At 44.6% G+C, this 20,409-nt stretch overlaps 1 protein-coding gene across 9 annotated transcripts in view; it reads left to right on the top strand.

Moving 5' to 3' along the window:
• APBB2 (amyloid beta precursor protein binding family B member 2) overlaps nt 1-20,409 on the top strand; it is a 1,135,523-nt gene that overhangs the window by 407,611 nt on the left and 707,503 nt on the right. The window contains exon 4 of one of the 9 annotated variants that reach the window (XM_085642198.1): nt 13,662-13,730. The exons of the other annotated variants lie outside the window; for them this stretch is intronic. Coding sequence (XP_085498324.1) covers nt 13,712-13,730 — 19 coding nt within the window. The 5' untranslated portion in view covers nt 13,662-13,711. The remainder of the gene's footprint in view (nt 1-13,661; nt 13,731-20,409) is intronic. 9 annotated transcript variants of the gene reach the window in all.

Genomic DNA, 20,409 nt, shown 5'->3' on the forward strand with positions numbered 1-20,409 from the left:
TCCGAATTTCTTCTGTTGACCCTAGCATGAGTTGGGTGGTCCATCTTGCACCAGTAACAAGGCATGTCTGTGTTGGCAGTTCCCTAGTTACCCACTGCAACTCAGCAGGTAAGTAATATGTCTCACAGTCAGGTGCAGCAAGCCCCCTCACTCAACCCCTGAGTATCCTTATTGGCAGAGTAGTGTAGTAATACAGAGAGCCGGACAGAACAAACATTTTAGCAATCGGCAGTCATCGAGATCGGAAGATATATATATATATATATATATATATATATATATATATATATATATATATATAAATAATCTACTGGCGGTCGCCAGTAGATAGTTATAGTTAGGACCCTGTTTCCATAGGAAATCTGCAACATTCTATTTGGAATAACTTTGGCGCCGGTCGACGAATCCTTGCGAAATTTTCAAAACTAATGGGGCGCTACGCTCCGCTCCTACCCTGAAAGTCGGGTCGAAACCAGGAAGTATCAGCCGCCATTTTCTGTCTCTCGCACTGAACAACAAAGGTTGATAACATGAAAAGGGGGCAACGAAGAGAGTTGCAGATCCCCTAGCGTTCGTCAGGGGGTTCACAAAGGACCAGAAAGTATGAAAAATAAATTTAATAATTTTTTAAAAAAATCGCGGAGTGCGCGTACGGTAAGCTTACCGTACGCGTACGGTTAATAAAATAAAAAATTAACAATCACATTTAATATATAAATCTAAGGACCCCCAAGGGAGAAAAAAACAATTGATATTTTGTAAAAAATGGCGTGGCATGCACGGTACGAAATGCGCAAGGTGGACGCTCGGTGCGCGAAGCGCACCGAGCGCGCAAAAATTAACAATAAATAGATAACTTAGCATTTAAAAAAAACGTACAAATTCACTGAAAAAACCATAGGTTTCACACACGTTCTAGTTAGGAATTAGCATTTAAAAAACCTTGCAAATTCACTTAAAAAACCATAGGTTTCACACAAGTTATAGTTAGCTGTACATTTCACTCGTAAAAAAACAATGAAATTCCACGTTATAGTTAGATCAGGTAACTATAACTTGCGCGACCGCAATCCACAATGTGTCATTTGAGATGTCATCATTGATGTGATGAGTGATGTCACTGACCATGTCATGAGTGATGTAATATGTGACGTCATCAGCAGTGGATTGCGGTCGCGCAAGTTATAGTTACCTGATCTAACTATAACGTGGAATTTCATTGGTTTTTTACGAGTGAAATGTACAGCTAACTATAACTTGTGTGAAACCCATGGTTTTTTTAAGTGAATTTGCAAGGTTTTTTAAATGCTAATTCCGAACTATAACGTGTGTGAAACCTATGGTTTTTTCAGTGAATATATATATATATATATATATTATCTACTGGCGGTCGCCAGTAGATAGTTATAGTTAGGACCCTGTTTCCATAGGAAATCCGCAACATTCTATTTGGAATAACTTTGGCGCCGGTCGACGAATCCTCGCGAAATTTTCAAAACTAATGGGGCGCTACGCTCCGCTCCTACCCTGAAAGTCTCAGGGTGATTCGTCAAGCGGGGGCTGAGAAAAAAGGGGGGTCCCAAAACGCGTTTTCCCCATGCATTTTTCCATAGGACCTTTAGACACAGCTACAGCCCGAACGGCTGAACAGAATTACTTGTAATTTGGCAGAGAGGTAGTCCGCAGGTCAAGGAAGTGCCTTTTGTAGGTCTGGTGTAAATCTGTTCAGTAGTTTCTGAGAAAATAGCATTTAAATCAATATATATATCTGGAAGCGCGCTCCGTGCGCTTACGGTAAGCTTACCGTACGCGTACGGTGACGTGCGCGATTCTGATTGGTTGTTAGATCAAAGTAAACATTCGAATCGGTCGAAACCAGGAAGTATCGGCCGCCATTTTCTGTCTCTCGCACTGAACAACAAAGGTTGATAACATGAAAAGGGGGCAACAAAGAGAGTTGCAGACCCCCTAGCGTTCGTCAGGGGGTTCACAAAGGACCAGAAAGTATGAAAAATAAATTTAAGAATTTTTTAAAAAAATCGCGGAGTGCGCGTACGGTAAGCTTACCGTACGCGTACCGTAAAAAAAAAAAAAAAAAAAAAAATTAACAATCACATTTAATATATAGATCTAAGGACCCCCAAGGGAGAAAAAAACTATTGATATTTTGTAAAAAATGGCGTGGCGTGCATGGTACGATATGCGCAAGATGGGCGCTCGGTGCGCGAAGCGCACCGAGTGCCCACAGCGCGCGCACGGTGCGCGAAGTGCACCGTGCGCGCAAATATTAACAATAAATAGATAACCTAGCATTTAAAAAACCGTACAAATTCACTGAAAAAACCATAGGTTTCACACACGTTATAGTTAGGAATTAGCATTTAAAAAACCTTGCAAATTCACTTAAAAAACCATAGGTTTCACACAAGTTATAGTTAGCTGTACATTTCTCTCGTAAAAAACCAATGAAATTCCACGTTATAGTTAGATCAGGTAACTATAACTTGCGCGACCGCAATCCACTGCTGATGACGTCACATATTACATCACTCATGACATGGTCAGTGACATCACTCATCACATCAATGATGACATCTCAAATGACACATTGTGGATTGCGGTCGCGCAAGTTATAGTTACCTGATCTAACTATAACGTGGAATTTCATTGGTTTTTTACGAGTGAGATGTACAGCTAACTATAACTTGTGTGAAACCTATGGTTTTTTAAGTGAATTTGCAAGGTTTTTTAAATGCTAATTCCTAACTATAACGTGTGTGAAACCTATGGTTTTTTCAGTGAATTTTATATATATATATATATATATATATATATATATATGTGTGTGTATATATATATATATATGTATATATACATACATATATATCTTTTCACTTCCTTGAAAATGCCGGGACACTTAATGCGTGGGTGCAAACTTGGGTCCGAGGCTGCCCAATCAATTGTATACGTTTCACCAAGTACTGCCAGTACCAATGCACTCTTAACAGGAACAAATAACCGCTTCAGAGTTCATCAATCACAGGAATTTTATTTTCAAAGCCACAGCCAGAAAAAATACCCTACGCGTTTCGGCGAAAGTTGCCTTGATCACGGGTAAACTAAATCAAAATACACACACATTTAAGACTCATCGTCACATGTTACGTGCAACGTAACAAACATAAACAGCAGACTATCAACTCAAAGTTTATACCACAAACGTGGCGGCCATCTTAACACAGTGTTGTCATACAATAAAGTTTTGTTGAAACTAACCTCATCCACTCGCATTGAATATAGCCGAGTGTGCACACAAACTTCAAATATGTGTAATTTTTGTAATTTTCGTGTAATTTTTAATGATTTTTTTGACGGTTATTATAACTCTCCCCTCTCAACATACAACCTCGTCTCTTATATTTATTATTTATAAAGAGTAAGTGTGTTGTCAACCAAAACTTGACGATATAAACTATAAAGTATAAAGTGCCTTGATCATTAGATTGTCTCTTGCCCAAGTCAAAATCAGGTACCCTGAGTGATCCTATAATTATACATAATGTATTATCACCCAAACCTTGAAACATAAAAAACATTAGTTGTTAGGTTGTCTTATTGCCTAGCTCGGGCTCAAATCCTACAGATAACTCAATAATTGCATGCAACAACCCCAGTGGGTTTGGACAAACTCAAGGCTCTATAGTATATCAAGTACTGAACTGAGGACAAGGTAAGTGTTCACAAATATTCTGACATCATCAAAAATTATAAACTTAAGACATTGGTTGAACAAACTGTGATTCGGTCCAAGTGGACAATTCGTAATTTCCAAAGTTAGGACATGATAACCATAACTTCCTCACTCCTCACGACTCCTGAATAGAGACTGAAATAAAAGGGAGGGGAGAAATCATACAAATGAAAAAATCATTTAAAGATATACACACAAGAAAAAGGACGACTAAGTTCTATCCTATAATTAAGTCTGCCATAATGTGATAAAACCTCAAGACATAGCTAATATCTAAATAATACATTACAATGGATGGTTACATCACCTAGTCACATAGAAATTTATAATGAATAAGATCATTACCACATTTAGAAAAGAAACATATTTTACATGCTTAAAAACGTATTAAGTTTGAAAAACTTAAGTTGCACCCCACGAAGTCTCAAAAGTGGAATTCTCCAACTGTAAATGTGAGGACCACCAACAGTGCATGTTCTGAGATAGGACTTGAATACAGCTATTCCCCTAGATGCCATGACATTTCCTCTTCAGAGTTTAGACCCTCAGGAATCTTAGTATTCAGATCAAGGATATATCTAGACTCTAGTTGGTGGATGTTTTGCTGCCCTGGGATCCTCTCCTCGGGATGACGATGATGCTAGTTATGGGTCCACCTCCCATCCGTCCCCAGTCCGGCGTATGTATAACACCCTCGGACTTGGGAGACAGGTGGGTGAGGGAAGGAAGGGTAGGGACCGCGGGGATGGAGACCTGAAAAGAGAGAGAGGACAGATTACTCCAAGGCGGTTCCCCCAGCGCTCAGCTCCCACCCTGTGCCTGCGATTGCTGCTCACCTGGGATTCTGTCCTTCTGGCGTGAGGTCTGTCCGTGCCTCACCAGAACCACTTAAGTCCCGTGAGTGGGCTTGGGCAGGAGGCTACTGCGTTACTTCACGGGTAGCGGAGACGAAGAGCCCAGTGTCTCGAAGGGGTGAAGGTTTACCTGGGGTAGGCGCTACCACTCAAAGCCTTTCGGAGTTTGTAAAGGCTGAGGAGCGCTCGGAGGGTTCTAAACTTCTTCCGTTCCTTTACGGAGAAGTTCAAGGTCAAACGATGAAGGTTCCTGGCGCTGCTACGTCACGCCCTCAATTCTTGGGCGGAGGAGCGCTAGGAGCCGGAGCTGGGTTCTCCCGTATCGAAGACGACGGAACCTGAAGGGAAGGCGGTGCGGAAACCCTGCGCTTCAACGTCACGCCCGGAATCCTGGGGCGGAGGAGCGCAGCGGGGTTTTGCACCAGCAAGACTAAGGCGTTCTCTGGACGGCTTGTTCTCAGCTTGGATACTGAGCAGATAGCCGAGCGGAGAATGTTTTCGGCGTGGCTGGCGGAGCCAGCGGAGGAGGAGTGCCACGAGGCGTAGCACACCCTGGTAGAACTAGGGACGTTACCTGGATCTCCTAGCAATCAGGAAACGAAGGCACTCTGGAAACGATGACAAAACAGGAAGCCAAGATAGCGTCCGAGTTCGAACGCTCAGGCTCGAGGAAAGGAATCATTGGCCCCGCCTCCTGGGAGGAGCCGCGTTAAGTGTGCTTCCGGAGATCACGTGATGCCGGCCGGCGCCTGGAATTCTGGATGTTGGTGTTCCCGCGCCGCTCCCGTGCGGGGCGGTGTTTCGAATCATGACAGTGGAGTCTGCGTATCCTGTCCCCTCCTCTTTTTGTTGCCTCCACCCTGTTGATCACAAAAGATCTCAATAAATTACGATTACTTTTGTGAAATTCTTCAAAATGTCTAGCAACTGGTGACAATTTGTCTCTGTTCTGGATTGCCCTTAGATGTTCCGAGACACGTTTCTTGGCCGTAAACATCGTGCTACCCACATACTTCTTAGCACAAGGGCAAACCAAAACATAGACACAATGGTCAGACATACACGAGAGATGTTTCCCTATATTCCTTTCTATGTCACTGACAGGGTAATATACTTTTTGGACATTAGTGCTGAACTTGCATGCTTTGCAAGACATGCACGTAAAAAATCCCTCTATGCCAATATGAGGACTAGTCATACCTGTTACCTCATTCTTACATAATCTGTCTCTTAGGGAATCTTATTTCCTGTAGGTGATATAAGGCGAGAACCCTATCTTGTCTTTAAGTTGGGTTCTGTAGACAAGATTTTCCAATGTTGATTCAAACATTTACGCACTTCCCACGAGTTAGAGTGATAGGTAGTTACAAATCTTATAACCCCATCCCTGTTTTCTTCCTCCATCTTTACTTTGGGTATCAATAACTCACTTTGCGTAAATTTACTCGCCTTCGTAAATGCCTCTTTGATAGTACTAGGGGTGTACCCTCTCTCCAGAAATCTTTGGGTCATGCATTCACTCTCTGTGATAAAATCTGATTCCACACTGCAGTTTCTCCGGGCTCGGAGGAATTCTCCGTAAGGAATACTTCGGATCAAAGTTTTAGGGTGTCCACTGTCCGCATATAACAGAGTTTTCCTTGCAGTGGATTTACGAAAAAGCTTGGAAACCAGTTTCTCATCCACAGCCTCTATACGTTTGTCCACTTGGACCGAATCACAGTTTGTTCAACCAATGTCATAAGTTTATAATTTTTGATGATGTCAGAATATTTGTGAACACTTACCTTGTCCTCAGTTCAGTACTTGATATACCATAGAGCCTTGAGTTTGTCCAAACCCACTGGGGTTGTTGCATGCAATTATTGAGTTATCTGGAGGATTTGAGCCCGAGCTAGGCAATAAGACAACCTAACAACTAATGTGTTTTATGTTTCAAGGTTTGGGTGATAATACATTATGTATAATTATGGGATCACTCAGGGGACCTGATTTTGACTTGGGCAAGAGACAATCTAATGATCAAGGCACTTTATACTTTATAGTTTATATCGTCAAGTTTTGGTTGACAACACACTTACTCTTTATAAATAATAAATATAAGAGACAAGGTTGTATGTTGAGAGGGGAGAGTTATAATAACCGTCAAAAAATCATTAAAAATTACACGAAAATTAAAAAAAATTACACATATTTGAAGTTTGTGTGCACACTCGGCTATATTTCAATGCGAGTGGACGAGGTTACTTTCAACAAATCATTATTGTATGACAACACTGTGTTAAGATGGCCTCCACGTTTGTGGTATAAACTTTGAGTTGATAGTCTGCTGTTTTTGTTTGTTACGTTGCACGTAACATGTGATGATGAGTCTTAAATGTGTGTGTATTTTGATTTAGTTTACCCGTGATCAAGGCAACTTTCGCCGAAACGCGTAGGGTATTTTTTCTGGCTGTGGCTTTGAAAATAAAATTCCTGTGATTGATGAACTCTGAAGCGGTTATTTGTTCCTGTTAAGAGTGCATTGGTACTGGCAGTACTTGGTGAAACGTGTGTGTATATATATATATACACACACACGCGCTCATTCTCTTCTCCTCTACAGTAGAGAAAGCACTCCCAGGGGTCTTTGCCTTTTTCAAAGTTGCTTTTAATTCATTCGCTTCCCAATCCACATGAAGCTTTTCGGCTAACGCCTTAGTCAAATGTTTACAAGTTACGCGCCGAAATGCGGCAAACTTTTAAAATCTATGTATCAGGTCACATGATGCATTCCTCATTGAAAGCAAAAGTAAAAATAATAGAAGGACCACTGAAATTACATATTCAGGCGCCATATTGGAGTGTATAACCCAAAATCAAATCCCTGTGACAAAAGCAACAATTTTAAACATTGCTAAGTTGTCAAGACTGCATAATAAGTAATCTTATTAGAAAACGTGTCAATTTCATGAATCAAAATTGGAATCTATGACACACAGTTTTCACGGGATCAAATTAATTCATCAATTATGCCGTGTATCGGCTACGGTTCCTGAAATGAAGTCCTTCACATTATTCAGATTTCTAAAGATGTTTACCTTGACAGCATACAAAGATATCATGAGCTGATTAAGTTATGGTTTGATAAATCCATGCTTGACATGGAAGAATATCTATTCCTCCGATGTTTAAACCCAGTGGTACCTACTTTTTATCATATTCCAAAGATACATAAAGACAGTGAAAAAATGCCGGGGAGACCAATTGTCGCTTCTCAGGGGGGACTTATGGAACATTTATCTATTTTCATCAATTTTTTTCAAACAAAGTGCCCGTAAGCATTGAAAGGCACTCGACATCATTCCCGCTTCCAGCCTTTCCATGCATCCTGCACTTGGCTCCTCCAGCATTTTTCGCCGACGCGTTTCGAGGCAATGTGCCTCTTCTTCCTGGGCTCTGCTGAAACAAAAACAGCATCACGGGCTCACATTCATTTTATTCAGGCGTCTTTTATTTCCATTGTTGCCCCCATTGGGCTTAGCTGATGCAGACTAATTTTAGTGCCTTGTGGGAATCGCAGTTCCCTGAATGCGAGTTTGATCATTCCTTTAGTAGGTGCGATGCAATTTTGACTATTAAAAGCAATTAACAATCCTTAGTAGGATGCGGTGCCAAAGTACTGGTTAATTGTGCATATGGAACGATGTGCCACGCGGAATTTGAAAGTTCAGTCCACAGCCTCTTACGATCAAAGATGGTGCTCATTCCATGGCAGTGGCCGCCGTGATTATCTTTCAAACAATGTGCCTGTAAGCATTGAAAGGCACTCTACATCATTCCCGCTTCCAGCCTTTCCATGCATCCTGCACTTGGGTCCCCCAGCATTTTTCGCCGACACGTTTCGAAGCAATGTGCCTCTTCTTCCTGGGCTCTGTTGAAACAAAAACGGCATCACGGGCTCACATTCATTTCATTCAGGCGTCTTTTATTTCCATTTTTGCCCCCAGTGGGCTTAGCTGATGCAGACTAATTTGAGTGCCTTGTGGGAATCGCAGTTCCCTGAATGCGAGTTCCATCATTCCTTTAGTAGGTGAGATGCAATTTTGACTATTAAAAGCAATGTATGTATATATATGTATGTATATATGTATATGGTATATATGTATGTGTATATGTGTGTATATATGTATGTATATATATATGTATATATATGTTTGTGTATATATATCCCCTAACACCTTTTTGACGTCAATTCCCATGTAGTGCAATCACCCAATTGTACTGCTATTTCCCCTTCTTGTGGTTTCCACACATGAAGCACGCTTGATTTATGCCAATTTAATTCATAGCCCTGACAGTTGATATGTGTTAAAGGCCTGAATGGCCTTTCACGGATCTGGCTGCTTATCCTTAAGGAATAATACCATACCATCTGCAGATTAGGATATATAGGTTGGCGTGTCTTGAGTTATTACTCCATAATAAATATTCCCCTGTCTCACCTTACATGCTAGTGGTTCTACCACTAGGTCACAAAGCAGCGGGGACAATGGGCACTCTGCCTCGTCTCACTTTCTACCACATATGAATCCGAAATGACAACTAGTTTTCACACATGCAGCGGGTGTGGTATAAAGGAGTCTTTCCCATTCACCAAATCCTTGTCTCAACCCCATTTTATCTAGAAAAGCAAATAGTTATAGCTATTCCAGAGTGTTGAACGCTCTTTCACTATCTATTCTTGCAATTAAGGCATCAAGGTTCGTGTCTGAGGGGTAGTCTAGTATTTCGATTGCTGTATTTCTTCCTGGGATAACCCATTCTGATCAGGATGTATAAGACCCTGCATATAAGTTAGAAAACCTCACAGCAAGTAGTTTACTTAAGATTTTACAATCTACATTAAGATTTGATAATGGCCTTTGTGCAGACACAATTGCCTGACTTGAATAATGGAATCACCAATGCCTCTCCAGTAGACTGAGGGGGGCACAGGTCTGTCTCTCTTTGATACACTTCCACTAGCTTTTGGGGCTAACCGTTAGATGTATGCTGAAGTAAAATTCTACTGGACGAGCTACGTACCAGACTTACTGAAAAAGAAGGTCCTGACAACACTGGAGGAGTCTTGAGCTGTAGCAAGCCATTTCCAAGAAAACAGACTTGCTGCTGATTTGATTATGGCACATTTTAAAATCGATACATCGAACTCTGTCACAATGTGGTTTATATAGCTCTTTTCTTTTTAACACAAATAGTATTTTCCTCAGAATTGAAATCGGTTAGAATCTCATGTGAACTCTTTTTAAATTTAGATGCACTGTGAAGGATTTTAAGAAATCATGTTTTTGTTTTAATCTCATTGATGTAAGTTATACTGCAAATGGTTTTAAGTAACTGTGCAATAAATGTTTAATTCATTCATTTATACTGGTAGGCAACCTGACCCCATGACTCTCCAGTTTGCCATCCCTTTCAGTACTGCCAAATATTAGTTCACTAATGAGCTAAACCATCCAACTGATTTGTGTATTTATTGTATGTACCACAGCTAGCCCCCTTCACCTCTGATCCTTTTCTGCTTTTGGAGTGTAAAGTGGAGAGAGACCAGCAGCAGCAGACTAAGATCATATACTGTGGGCATCTACTAAACAATATAATCTGCTGTTCTTGGTGTGACTCTGGACCTGCTCATTTTTCTTTGAGTCCAGCGCACTATAAACCGTCCCGTGGCTAGTATCCGTTCTGAATCCTTGGCCATCACCAAGCAAACCTCCAATTGGGGATTCACTTCAGAGTATGGCAGCAGCAGCAACTGCATGTTCTCTTCCATTAAGGATTTGATCTCTCGAAGGACGACCTTGTCACACTCCAGAGATGTTCCTCCATCCTCCCTGCAGTGACTGGTGTCCTAGTCAGCCCATTCTGTCTTTGTACGATTTAATTGACTCTCCATCCACTCCCCCAACTCAGCAGGGTCTGCAAAGAACTTCGCTCCTGTCAGTTATCGTTTTCAGTTTTTCCTGAAGCAGCATAGCATATTTTACCCACTTAGTGCGCAGTGGTCTCTTAACTGCGATTAAGGATGCGCTGTGTAGTTGTACCTTATCTGTGAAGCCCTGGAGTATCATCAGATTCAGATTTCGACAGTAATCTCACCTTGGTATGGTGCTTGTTGCAATAGGTTTTCTTGGTCCCTATAGTGGAGAAGTCTAGACGGAAGGGGTTTTGCCAGGTTCTTGTCAGTTCGCTCTAGTGCCAAAAGGGACGTCAGTCCCTCAGGGCTACCACTTGCCTCAATCAGGTACTCTAAACTGGTAACCATACATTTCCAGTTAATTCTGGGGGGCACACTATCCTGATTTTTTTCTTTCTGGTGTGCCCTTCTGTGTTTTCAGTTCTGTATTCCAGGAAAAATACTCTCTCTGTCATTTTTCAGTTGCCTCTGCAGGTCCTCTGTGACAGTTTTGATATTGGACCTCTCCCGTTCAGTTTTACTAATCTGCTCTGCCATCCTGCATTGATCATCTCGCAGTAGTCCATTATCCACGAACATAGAGTCCATTTAATGTTCAAGAGTTCTTCTAGTGCACTGCCACGTTTCCTCTATGTATTGCAGAACACACCTAATGTGATTCCTGACACCTATTTTGCCAGTATTGACAGCGTGGTGCGAGGGCTGCTGTGGGATGGTCGGGCCCCACGCATAGCCATGAGAAAACTGATGATGGGATGGTATGATGGGCGTATTGCACTGCCCGACATGCGGCTTTATTATCAAGCGTCCCAACTGGTTGCAATCAACAAATGGGTACATGGGTAATACGATGACCCAAATTTTCGTATGGACCGATGGCTCTTGGGACGGGGGGGATACAATAGGGCACTTTACACAAACCCCCGCAAGTTTAACCTCACGGGACCCACTGCACGCACAGTGGAGGTCTGGCATGGAGTAAATAGGAAATGGGGCTGGCATAATAAGCTTACAAAAGCCACACCACTCTGGGAACCATACATGCTGGGTCGGCTCAGCAAATGCCCTGGGTTTGACAGGTGGGACATGATGGGCATCTCGAAAGTGGGGGACATGTGGCTGATTCTCTTGCAGCCATTTCCTTCTGTGTTATATTATGCACCTCCATTGCCTTCCATGTGTTGTCTCCCCATCACTGTGGAAATTGCACCACTTAACCAAAGGTTCTTTAAGCCTTTTAAAAAAAAAATTTGAGCAAAAACATGCATACCTGTGATACTAGGCTAAATTATAACGGTCAAGTTATCGGGTCTTAGCAAGCAGTTCGGTAAACCATCCCCCGTCTCAAGTCCATCTAACCTCACCTTGCCAGTAGCACCTGTACCTACTGTCCATTTGCAGGACTCCAAATCGCTGTGCTGGGGTCATAGTTTTCACCAGTAGAAGGAAACCGCCTAATCTAGGCCCTGTTGGACCATCTGCCACTTCTCCCTTCCAGTTTTGTACTGGCTGCAGAGGGGCGACTATTCCTCAGTCTAAGGTACCCTCTTCCTGGCCAGGCACAGTGGGGTACATATGTTACGTGTTATCCTCTCCTTCACAAACCTACCTCTCTCAATACAGGCAGAGATATTGATTATGTAGCCTCTTTTTCAAGGCCTCACACTTCACCTTCACAGGAGGGGAGGACTCTCATGGTAATTTTTTTTCTCCCCTGCACCAGTTTTCCGCTCCTTTCAGCCTTAAGCAGCCACCCCTGTACGCATAGAACTTCCATCCGGTACGACAGGTATGCAGAGCATGGGGACCTAGAGCTCAAGTAACAGCAGGAAACGCATCCAGGCTCCAGCTGGGCCACAGTATTCACAGTCCTGACTTCATGGTAGCCACCACTTACCTTGTTTGTCCCACCAGTCCTAGTCACTATAGTAGAGCAAATCCGCTCCCCAGCTCAATATGCTTACCCCGGATTCCCTCACAGGCACTGGGGGAGGGTTCCGGACACCTGTAATGTTCATTCCTTTGCTAGTTACCGTTCTCAAGATGCCCATAGAAGCTCTGCTTATTCGCTGCTCACCAGTTCACGGTGGCTGCCACCTTGAATTAGCTCTCGCGCCCAGACCCGTGCTTAGCTGCAAAGGCCAATAACAGCTCTGGGTGGAGAACCAGAACTGCGTCTCCTGCATCAGCTTAGTCCTGCTAGCTCCCTCTCTTAGTCCATGTAGAGCTGGACACTAGTTTCTGCCTGGAGGATGTTGGATGGCGCGAGCCTGCTGGGAGTCGATCGACCTGCGTGTTATGCCATCAGTGTCAGCCCACGCCCCTGGATAGGTATCTTTCTTGCCGAGGATGTTAAACAGAAAATAATTTGTAAGGTTGTGTGGTACTTCTCTGCTGATTTGAAGTCAAAAAGCGCGTCTTTAGCACTAGTTAACACCACTGTCACTTGTTAAAGGTGCAAAGGGGTGGGTCTGAACCAGTGGTCGCTGTCTATAAATCAAGAGGGGAGTGTAGCCCTAGGTCTACAGGAGGCTTTATTGACCGCTAGGAATGGCGGAATAGATTGTTCAGCATCCTGCAAGTCAAAAGGCAAGAGGCTGTTGTTGAGAAGTGTGATGTGATCATGGAAGTTGTGATATTACTCATTTTGGACGCCACTGAGTTCTGAAGTGAGTGCACCAGGTTTTGAACGCTGTCATGGTGACTGTGAAGGCTCATAGAAGTTTTAGACTTGGTTGCAAAGTTAAAATATATATATGTTGGAAGTTCACCATAGAGATCTACTCTTTTTTTATTGAGTTTTATGAAATCAGGTGAATTCTTTTATATCAGGCTTGCTATCCAGTGTGTTTTCTGGCAAAAGCACATTGTGCCTCTTCCTTTCCCTTCAAACCATTGCTGCAACAGTTTCCATAATTGCATCCGCTCTGCTCATTGCCATGTTGCATGACCCATTATTATTTTCCCTCTTTTGCACCATTTTTCCTTTTTATTTCCTTTCTTTAAGCATACCTTTATGTTATGCAATTATTATTTGTGACCTATGCCAAAACTTGTTTTTCTTTGTTTTAATTTATGAAATGATCCCTTTTTTCAGATTTCAAATTCTAACCTTTTCCCTGCTTCATTGCCGACGCCTCGTGATCCATGTCAGAAGTACTTCCAGGTCAGATTCCCTTTGACATATTTTAGTAACACAAAAAAACATTGTACCACGCTGTAAGTCTAGTCCCATCATTATTTTGTTAGCGTTTGAAAGAGACACATTTCTCTTTTTTAGCTGCCATAAAGGAAAGTTACACATGCTCACCTGTAAGTAGAATCCTTATGTGTATGTTGGCGACTATTGAAGCTTCATACTTGTTCTGCAGACTCACAAGTATTTATCATACCACTGTGTAAATTATGTTTGCATGCTTTCAAGCAGCTGAAATGCATTTAATGAATTCCTGTTTTCCAGAACCTCTATGTTCCAACTCCCCTTATTCATCTTTTCTCTGTGCTGATGGGGTGTGCTACACTGAGGAATTGATGGAGAAGCTTTATGCACTACATAGAAATGGTTTAAATCCTCCACTTGTGTGTTTTCCTTATTCTCTTCAGTGTGTCAAATTAGGCAGGATGTTTCTTCAACAGGGAACACTTTTGCCAGGTGTAAGACCTTTTTTCCAGTTGCCTCTGTATCCTTTTGTAGTCCTTATGTAGCTTAGTGGGCTCCTGCATATGCCACAAGTCATTTCTTTATTTTTAAGCACAGGTATGCCCGTAGGACCAAAAAGCTGACTGATTAAGGAAAAATGAAAATCCGCTAAAAAGAGAAGCATTTAAACTCTTACAAAATTGTCCAAAATTTGAAAGCGGGTGGTGATCCAATGGAAGTGAATCCGAGCTGGGAAATCAAAACTATGAAAGATCTTTGCAGCGCTAGGCCTCTTTAAAACGAACAACTCTAAGTAGACATTGATCTTCCAATCTTCAGGGGCATAATGCAAGCCACAGTGCTGCAGGCATGGGGCCCCCGTCAGGGGCCCATATTCAGCACACGGTCTATCAGTATCTATGAGGTATGGGAGTCTAAGGGGTTCCTCCATCATGATTCTGCAGGGGGTTCCACCATTTTTTTGTTACACTACTGACGATCTAATAGAGCTTCCTCAAACATACGTGTAGATGGTATTAGGCTCTCTGCTCAATCCAAGTCGCCTTGAACTGCCCCTATTGCTTTACTGAAATGACTACAGAGACAGGATCAGATGCGCGGAGGCCGCACAGCAGCCTGTTCCCGAGAATCTGCAATCTTGGAGTTTATGGGGGTTGCACCAAATATGTCATTACAACATTGCAAGTGTGGTAATACACAGGCCTCTAGTATTCTGCATTGTGGGGGTAAGGTAAGATAACACTTTATGCTGAATTTTAAGTTTTCTACCTGCAACCCAGACCTTTTAACAGCTGGGCATAAAAAGCAAGAACTTTGTTGGTCAAACACAACTCCAGGTTTTTCCAATGTCATCTTAAGGGGTTTTGGAGCCCCAGGCAAGGCATATTTTGCGTCCCCCTGTTTCGAACAACTTTATATTTCATTATTTATTTTCTGCTATTTCAAGGATGCATGATGCCAAACAATATTGGATTATACGTTAGGCTTACAGACCCTGGCCCCACTGAAATAGGTCTTGTCCAGGTCACAAAAATCCTTAAGATAACACTTAGTATAGAGAGAGAGAGTTAGAGGTGAAGGTAGACAGAGAGAAAGAGAGAGGTTGAAGTAGAGAAATAGGCAGAGATGAGCTATAGAGAAAAATCACTTTCCCATGGGGCCTCTTGGAAAGAGGGGTTCCTGGGCAATTTTTTACTTTACTCATATTTTAAACCATTCCTTGCGTTTTTCACTGACCCCACTGTCATAGGCACTGGTCCTAGATGATTAGGCCAGCAATAACAGGTTAACAATTTAAAGCTCTGTCATTACTTAGACACTTGGTTGTCCTTAGTTGACCCATACAGGTTGTAAAGTACTTTGGTCGCCAGCACCCATTATATACATGCTATACCAATGGTACTTGTAGAGCACATGTGTACCATACAGAGATGGGGTTATTTATGTGGGAGAGAGGGCACCCACCCTAGCCAAACTTGAGAAACCCATGCTGATTGTTACAACAAAATTCTGCTCCCCTTCCCAGCCAAGTGCATCAAGAAGGCCATCAATGCCCAACTCTCTGAGTTCATCGAAGCCAGCCACATCCTGCACTCCTCTCAGTCTGGGTTCCCGAAGCAACCAGAGCAACGAAACCACCCTTCTCGCCGTTACCGATGACATCCGCTCCCTCCTTGACCGGGGCGAAACAGCAGCCCTCATCCTCCTGGACCTCTCGGCAGCCTTTAGCACCATCTCCCACCACACCCTAAGCATGAGATGAGACTCCACGACGCCGGCATCCGCGACAAAGCGCTGGATTGGATCCATTCCTTTCTCACCGGTAGAACACAGTGTGTCAGACTACCACCATTCCTCTCAGGACCCACGGAGACCGGCTGTGAAGTCCCCCCGGGCTCCTCCCTGAGCCCAGCCCTCTTCAATGTCTACATGGCCCCGCTCGCAGCCATAGTCGGTAACCATAGACTCAACATAGTCTCCTACACTGACGACACCCAGCTGATCCTCTCCCTCACCAACGATCCCACAATCGCCAGAAACAACTTCCACAACGGAATAAATTGCCGTCACTACCTGGATGAGAGACCGCTGCCTCAAGCGCAACTTGGAAAGACCGAAGTCCTCATCCTGGGGCCCAACACCTCTGCCTGGGAAGACTCCTGGTAGCCCCCTGCGTAGGTCCTCCCTCCCCCCCACACCCACGGACCATGCACGAAACTTCAGCATCATACTGGACTCCTTGCTCACGATGAATCCCCAGATCATTGCTGTCTCTTCATCATGCTTCCTCACGCTTAGCCTGCTTCGAAAGACCTTCAGATGGATACCCACTGAGGCCAGAAAGCATGTCACCCACACACTCATCAGCAGCAGACTTGACTACGGCAACACACTCTACACAGGTGTCACCCAGAAACTCTTCAGGAAACAAAGTTCAGATCGCCGCAGACAGACAGTTCCTCAACATCCCCTGCAGCAGCCACATTTCTGAACACCTGTGAGAACTCCACTGGCTCCCAGTCAACAAAAGAGTCCCATTCAAGCTCCTCACACAGGCCTAAAACCCTCCACGACGCCAGACCAGCGTACCTGAACCACCGCCTCTCATTCCACGTACCTACCAGACACCTCTGCTCTGCCGAACTGGCCCTTGCTACAGCCCCTCGGATCCGTAAGACCAAGACCGGAGGAAGGACCTTCTCCTACCCGTCGGCCAAAACCTGGAACACCCTGCCTCTCCACATGAGGTTATCCCTGTCACTGACCTAATTCAGGAAGGATTTCAAGACCTGGCCTTTGACTGAACCTCAGCGCCCCTCAGGACCTGCAGCCTGCCGCTCCCAGCGCCTTGAGACACTCCAGGGTGATAAGTCGCTCCTAACAAACACTGATTGATTGATTGATTGATTGAGATAATCTCTGCTAAACCCCTGGTAGCTGTGGCTCAAGCAACAGGCAATACCCAGGCGAAGTGTGTGGTAAGTTCAAGCAGTACTAGCAATATCAAAGTAAAGATCACAACAGAATAAAACTTCCAACCAAACCAACTTAAAAAAATAGACACACATTTAGAAATTCAGAAAAAAGTCAACCACTATGAAAAAACAACTGTTCATGGGGGACTGTGACACAGGTACAATTTCAGGCCAATGGTGATGAGGCAGAGGTTGGATACACCAAGTGGGTCGACCCAGTCAAAGGTTGTACCTTTAGACTTATTCTCCAACTGCTGGAAAAGCTTCTTCTGGTCAGTTGTGCAGCCCTTAGATCATCAGGACAGTCTTCTGGGCACTAGGTGTCTCACTAGCTAGGCCTCCTACAGGGTCTAGTCCTCTTTAGTCATCTGGATCCTCTTGGTGTCAGGAGACCTTCTGATTTGGGTGTCCCAAAGCAGGTAAACAGGAGGCTAGCCGCTTTACCCTTGTAGGGCAATTCTAGACCCTGGATTCCAGCAGGATTCAGGGGTCCTTGAGTTCTTGTGTGAGTCGTTTTCTTCCAGTAGGAGCCAGAGCTCAGTATTCTTCTTACAGGTTGGCCTTCTACTTCAGATGAAGCCTTCCCAGGTGCATGGATATTCTGAGGAGGTGGTACTGCCAGATTTATCCTGTGCACTAGCCAGTGACTGGAGTAATTCTATCACCAAATCCTAACACATTTCATGCAGCTCTCTCCTCCTTTTGCCACATTTACTCTTGGCCTTCCTGTACATGTAACCCCTGTTTCAGGATGGTGGGATCCAGCTGCCACCAGGCAGGCCTGTCTTCAGCTTCTTAAGCCCTCCCCTACCTGACAGGATCAAAATTGGTTTTCCCTCCCACTGTGACTGGGGCCCGTCTATCTAGGAGGTTGTTAGGGATGAACAGAAAAATCTATTTGTTATACTGCTTCTCAGCCTGTGTGTCTGTGTGAGAGAATGTTGGTGAATGGAATGTTCATGTGTGTGAGTGTCAGTTGGTGACAGGCTGAGCAGCAGTGAGGCTGCTCCTGGTGGGGCTCTCATCTTGTAACATCCTACTTGAATAAAGATACCTGAAGATACTACATGGACCAGTCTACTCCATTTTACTACATTTTGGCGACGATCTGGAAAAGAACCTGCGTGTGTCACCTGATGGACTACTGAAATTTGAAGTCTGAAGAAACTTCAAGGTAATGAACCTCTTGAAACTACAAGCTACGGATTTAAAAGCATACTGGCACCCCTGAGCGCCACAAGTGCCTTTTACATTTTTCGCCCCAATCTTAGTGTGCCAGTTCCTGCTCTACTTTCCTGCTCCCTCTCCTACTCTTTAGGGACAGTGGTCCCTGTCCTGCCACTTTGGGAACAGTGTGTTCGAGGCATATGAGCTGCAGATTACACACTTTTGCATAGATTGCCATCTGGTGTTGGGCCCGGATGTTTGCAGTTTGTTTTTCCTCTTGGAAAGTCTTGGAAGTCACGTGGTCGGTGACTCCTCCCTTGGTTCGTATTGCGCATGGGCTTCGGCTCCATCCTCAGATTGTTTTTTTCTGCCATCAGGCTCGGATGTAATACTTCGCGCTCCGGTTCCGAACATTTCCAGTTCGACGATCGAAGCGGAATCCTCGCTCATCGCGGTATTGTTCAGATCCTGATCTCCTCAATCACCTTCTCTTCGACACATCTTCGATTCCATTTGTCGACGGCGGCCTTCGGGCCTATCCAAGCTCCGGTCCCGGCTGATGGAAAGAACTCCATTCGAGAAGTGCCCTCGATGTGGGTCCAAATTCCGCAACACGGATCTTCATGAGGTGTGCAACCTCTGCCTCTCCCCTGAACACGAGGCTCGAGACTGTCCCGCCTGCATGTCTTTCAGATCGAAAAAGACTATTCGAGATCGAAGGACCAGACGAAACATGGCGCACTCCTCGACCTCCGTTCCAGTCGACATCTTCGGGGACGACGTCGAAGCTCCGGGACAGCAGCACACCGAAGAGGACCTCGTCAGTGCTTCCCAAGCCGACGACTCGGATGTGGAGGACATCACTCCGGCGCAGAGGGTCGTGAGTACCATACCCCCTCCCACACCCACGCCGACACCCAAAAAGGCTTCGGTCACGCCTTCACCTCCGGGCCTAGGCAAGACCAAAGACATTGCTTCAAACACCCCACCTTCGGGCCCGGTGAAGAAGCCTAATAAGCCTTCCGGCGGCTCGGGCTCGAGCCAACCTGGCAGCGGTGCCGAGAAACACACTTCGGCACCGAAAAAGAGACCGGCCTCTACCTCGACACCGAGCTCCGCACCAAAGCCCTCGGTGTCGAAACCCAGCCTTTCGGTACCGACCAAACACCATAAGAAGGATCCAAAAACTGGACATTTGGCACTCTCTTCTAAAAAGAGACATTTGGACAAACCGGCTCCGCCTCCACCTCCAAAGAGGAAAGACTCTACTACCTCCCCTTTCAGAATGCCTTCCCCACCTCCTCCACCCTCTCCACCTCCGCCCCCTCCGCCTTCTCCACCCCTGCCTCATCGCTCCCCGACCCCGTCTCCAGACCATGATGATCAGGGGGACCCATATTACGATCCAGGGGATGTGCCACAAGACCCCACCCCTACAGGATCCCCAGACCCATGGGACAATTATAATAATCCAGACATTCCAGATGTCCCACAAGATGACCTTTATCCATCCAGGCCATCTCCACCAGAAGACTCATTAGGTTTTCACCACCTACTTCAGAGGATGGCACATTATCACGGGGTAGAGCTACACACTGACCCGGTAGAGGAAGATTTTCTCCTCGACACCTTTGATACCACACATAGGTCTACCTCCATACTACCTAGGGTCATTAACCCACGCATAGAGAAAAAGTATAAAGCTGCCCCCACAGATCCTGCCTATATCAAAGGGACAGCGCCACTAGATTCCCTAGTGGTCTCCACTGCACGCAAGAGGTCAAACTCCCAGGCGTCAGGCGAAGCACCACCACCTGACAAAGAGTCAAAGCTACTGGACGCGTCAGGAAAGCGCACTGCGTCACAGGCAGCCAATATATGGCGTATCGCCAACACTCAAGCACTATTAGCCAGATATGACAGAGCGCATTATGATGAACTAGAAACCATCATGCACCATCTCCCAGGACAATACAAAAATAGGGCCAATGAATTAATTCAAGAGGGTAAGACGATAACTAACACCTCTATACGCTGTGCCT

The sequence above is a fragment of the Triturus cristatus genome, chromosome 2_2 (genome assembly GCF_964204655.1).
Source record: "Triturus cristatus chromosome 2_2, aTriCri1.1, whole genome shotgun sequence".
NCBI classification, from domain to species: domain Eukaryota; kingdom Metazoa; phylum Chordata; class Amphibia; order Caudata; family Salamandridae; genus Triturus; species Triturus cristatus.